Consider the following 4854-nt stretch of genomic DNA (forward strand, 5'->3'; position numbering starts at 1 on the left):
GTGTTAGCCAGGATGGTCTCGATCTCCTGACCTCGTGATCTGCCCATCTCGGCCTTCCAAAGTGCTGGGATTACAGGCTTGAGCCACCGCGCCCGGCCTCTCCTTTTCTTTAGTGTGTTCCAAGCTGTAACTTACTCTTGGCTTTGGCCAAGAGAGCATCTGGTATGATTGGCATGGATTGGAATGACTGTAGACTCTCACTCTGTCCCCAGAGCCATCATGAAGCTGAATGGCCACCAGTTGGAGAACCATGCTCTGAAGGTCTCTTACATCCCTGATGAGCAGATAGCACAGGGACCTGAGAATGGGCGCCGAGGGGGCTTTGGCTCTCGGGGTCAGCCCCGCCAGGGCTCACCTGTGGCAGCGGGGGCCCCAGCCAAGCAGCAGCAAGTGGACATTCCTCTTCGGCTCCTGGTGCCCACCCAGTATGTGGGTGCCATCATTGGCAAGGAGGGGGCCACCATCCGCAACATCACAAAACAGACCCAGTCCAAGTGAGTCCTGGCTTTTGGGAAATGGAGGCTGGTTGCTAGGGAACAGTGGTTGGTACCTAAAGAGGCCCACTAGAAGCCTGGAAGCATGCCGGGGACATCAACATTTACCTTTTAGGAAATGTTGCCTGGAGCATTCAGGGGTCACTGCTTCCAATACCAGCCTCCTGGGAAAGGGAGGGCAGATAGGGAGGGAGAATGGGTCTTGGGGTGCTGGGCCACACACTTGTATTAGCAAGAGAGGTTCTATAATTTCTCATGCAGTTTCGTAAAAAAGTCTCCAAGCAAACCTCATTTTGATGAGTCAGCCACTCCTCAGTCCTCTGTGATTTCATAACCACTTAATGTGGTAACAAGGCGGGCCAACCTGTCCAAAATTAGGACCCTCATAATTGTGCCCCATCTCCCATTCTGCCACTGCCACCTTCTTTCTCTAATCTTTTTTTTTTCTTTTTTCTTTTTTTTTTTAGAGACAGAGTCTCGCTCTGTCGCCCAGGCTGGAGTGTAGTGGTGCGATCTTGGCGCACGGCAACCTCTGCCTCCCGGGTTCGTGCCATTCTCCTGCCTCAGCCTTCCGAGTAGCTGGGATTACAGGCACGTGCCACCATGCCTGGCTAATTTTTGTATTTTTAATAGAGACAGGGTTTCACCATGTTGGTCAGGCTGGTCTGGAGCTCCTGACCTCGTGATCCGGCCGCCTCAGCCTCCCATAGTGCTGGGATTAAAGGCATGAGCCACCATACCAGGCCTTTTCTCTAATTGTTCTATCTTATCAGTGTACTCAGTGGCAAAGAACATATCACATTATGTCCTTATCATAGTAACTCTTGTTATTTACTTTGAGTTTGGGGCACAAATATAAAGAGTGTCCTCTCTTTATATTTGTTTCAAGGGAGACATATGAAATTCAAGTGGAAATGCAGCTTTGGAACTGTGGGCTGGTAGTTCCCACCCCTGCATTTGTGTCATAGGCTGTGTTCTTGTCTCCAGCCACCGCTTATTTATTTATTTATTTATTATTTTTTTGAGGCAGAGTCTCACTGCGTCACCCAGGCTGGAGTACAATGGTGTGATCTCAGCTCACTGCAGCCTCCTCCCAGGTTCAAGCAATTCTTGTGCCTCATCCTGCTTAGTAGCTGGGATTACAGGTGTGCACCACCACACCCAGCTAATTTTTTTGTATTTTTAGTAGAGACGGGGTTTCACCATGCTGGCCAGGCTGCTCTCGAACTCCTGGCCTCAAGTAACCCACTCGCCTCGGCCTCCAAAAGTGCTGGAATTACAGGCATGAGCTACCGTGCCTGGCCACCAACCACCTGTGGATTGAGGCATTGCTGGTCTGAGACAGAATCCATAGTAGCAGATGGGTCATATTTCTCCAGTCCTTTCATTGCCCTTCCCAAATTTGTACTTGATTGGCCTTGTTCCAAGAAGAGCAGGTTCTATGCCTTTGACTGAGGAGTGGTGGTGGGGGTGGGGAGCCTGAAGTACTGGTATCACTGGAGATGACTAACCAGCCTTGTCCTTGTGGCCCCCAGGATAGATGTGCATAGGAAGGAGAACGCAGGTGCAGCTGAAAAAGCCATCAGTGTGCACTCCACCCCTGAGGGCTGCTCCTCCGCTTGTAAAATGATCTTGGAGATTATGCATAAAGAGGCCAAGGACACCAAAACGTAAGTCTCCAGCTTTTCTTGGCTCTTCAGGGACGGCTAGTCCAGTTAGCCTCCCCAACTCAACTTCCAAGCTATAATACAGACATACAAGAAATACAGTCAGCAATTGCACAAAAAGATGTAAACTGAGAAATTTTCTTACAGGGACTCTGTCATCTAGGCTGGAGTACAGTGGCATGATCTCAGCTCACTGCAACCTCCACATCCGGAGTTCAAGCGATTCTCCTGCCTCAGCCTCCCAAGTAGCTGGGACTACAGGCACACGCCACCACGCCCAGCTAATTTTTGTAATTTTAGTAGAAATGGGTTTCACCATATTGGTCAGACTGGTCTCAAACTCCTGACCTCAGGTGATCTACCTGCCTCTGCCTCCTAAAGTGCTGGGGATTACAGGTGTGAGCTGCAGCTCCCGGCCAACTAGTTTAACTTTCTAAAGGGAATTTACTCCCTTTAGAGTGTGTGGAGGTGGGTAGTAGTGTTTGCCTTGCCATATAGCCTTGTTGTGCAACTGCTGATAGGGCGGCTACACCCATTTGTATATCTACTCTCTTGGGAACTGACTGAGCAAATTACAAAAAGCAAGAAGGTAAATTTGAAGTTTCTTTCTTTCTTTGTTTTTTTGAGACTGGGTCTTACTCCGTCACCCAGGCTGGAGTGCAGTGGCACAATCTTGGCTCATTGCAACCTCTGCCTCCTGGGTTCAAGTGATCTTCCCACCTCAGCCTCCTGAGTAGCTGGGACTACAAGGGTGCAGCACCATGCCTGGTTAATTTTTGTGTTTTTTGTTAGCGATAGGGTTTTGCCATGTTGACCGGGCTCGTCTCTCAAGCTCAAGTGATCCACCTGCCTCTGCCTCTCAAAGTCCTGGGATTACAGGCACGAGCTACCATGCCCTCCCTGGTAAATTTGAATTTTCAAGTAGCTCCCTTGAAAGGGCAAATTTTTTTTTTTTCCTTTTTATTCAAGTTGGAGTATCTGCCAGATGTCGTCTTCTTTTTTTTTTTTTTTTTTCTTTTTGAGGTGGAATCTCCCTCTGTTGCCCAGGTTCGGAGTGCAGTGGCATGATCTCAGCTCACTTCAACCTCTGCTTCCCAGGTTCAAGTGATTCAAGCAGTTCTCCTGCCTCAGCCTCCCCAGTAGCTGGGACTACAGGCACGTGCCACCATGCCCAGCTAAGTTTTGTATTTTTTAGTAGAGACAGAGTTTCACTGTGTTGGCCAGGCTGATCTCCTGGGCTCAAGTGATCCGCCAGCCTCGCCCTCCCAAGGTGCTAGGATTTGCAGGCGTGATCCACCACTGCGCCTGGCCTGCCAGATGTCTTCTTGATCTCAAAATGTGGAAAGCTGGAGTTGGAGATTCATTGGTTGGGCCTCCAGATTTCCCTGCTCTGACGCTGTCCTCTCTTTTCTCTGCAGTGAACACTGAGAGTGAGACGGCAGTGGTGAATGTCACCTATTCCAACCGGGAGCAGACCAGGCAGTGAGTGGGTTGGAAAATGGGGCTGGGGGTGGTGGGGGGGCTCTGAGGAGGGTGGTGTGAGCCTGGTCCCACTTTTTTCCTCAGGGGGTCTAGGCAGGCTGGGGTCCCCATCCAGGGTTCTGTTATTAGCCCAAGCCAAACCGAGAGCCTTGCATGAAAGGTTTCTTCAGGGGGTCTCCTTCATGTCCATTGTTTCAGGGATATCAAAGGCTCAGAAACATCAAGATCGATAGCAAAAATACATAGAAGGAAGGGACCCAAAGCCCTCCCAGAGAAGTGGGAAATTCCTTGCGGAGAAAATGTCCCCTCCCCGCTCGCTGATAGGTTTCTGGTTGCTCTGGGACTTTAGAGTCCTTTGCTGTGTTCTTGGCGCCATCTAGTGATAATGAAGGGGAACTTCGAGGTTCCAAAAAGATTCCTCAACCTTGGGATGCTGGGACAGACATTTTATTGCAGTGATGGTCGTGAACCTAGCTGGTGATAGTTTTGGGGTCCTTTTAGTCCCATCGTACCCACAATTTTAGCTCCTAGCCCTTTGGTTGAGCAATTATGCTTCTCACTCGCTGTTACAGACAGACTACACATTTTACACATTACTCATATTAATATCTGAGCCTGTTATAGGCTTTTGCCATATTTTGCTTTGGGCTTTCTTGCTTCTTCAACATGCCGCTTTCTCCAATCTAATAATACTTTGTAAAATCCTACCTGTTATTAAAATACCTACCGTTTTCTTTTAGATACCTCCTGGGCTCAGAATTTTCTAGAGATTCCTACTGCCCCTTGTGGCCACCAGGGTTTGGCTTTAAAGCTCATGTCAACAGTTGCTCATTCTCTCCTGCCCACTATTGCCTTGTTCTTGTTTTTTGGAGACAAGTCTCACTCTGCCACCCAGGCCGGAATTTAGTGGCATGATATCAGCTCACTGCAGCCTCAACCTCTTGGGCCCAAGCAATCCTCCCACCTCAGCCTGCCAAGTAGGTGGGACTACAGACACGCACCATTATGCCTGGTTCATTTTTGTATTTTTTGTAGAGACGAGGTTTCACCATATTGCCCAAGCTGGTCTCGAACTCCTGGGCTCAAGTGATCTGCCTGCCGTGGCCTCCCAGAGTAGTGCTGGGATTATAAGCTTGAGCCACCTCGCCTGCCCTTTGTTACCTCATTAACATTTCCGGGTTGTTGTTGTTGTTGGTTTTTTTTTTTTTTTT

General features: G+C 49.1%; 1 protein-coding gene across 3 annotated transcripts in view; it reads left to right on the top strand.

Annotated features, from left to right (window-relative positions):
* The window catches only part of IGF2BP1 (insulin-like growth factor 2 mRNA binding protein 1), a 68153-nt gene that overhangs the window by 38982 nt on the left and 24317 nt on the right, over positions 1 to 4854 (top strand). For all 3 annotated transcript variants that reach the window (XM_011959894.1, XM_011959896.1, XM_011959895.1), the window contains exon 5: positions 3580 to 3643. In XM_011959894.1, the coding sequence (XP_011815284.1) occupies positions 3580 to 3643 (64 nt within the window). The remainder of the gene's footprint in view (positions 1 to 3579; positions 3644 to 4854) is intronic.

Source organism: Colobus angolensis, unplaced genomic scaffold, assembly GCF_000951035.1.
Source record: "Colobus angolensis palliatus isolate OR3802 unplaced genomic scaffold, Cang.pa_1.0 Scaffold50, whole genome shotgun sequence".
Taxonomy (NCBI): Eukaryota; Metazoa; Chordata; class Mammalia; order Primates; family Cercopithecidae; genus Colobus; species Colobus angolensis.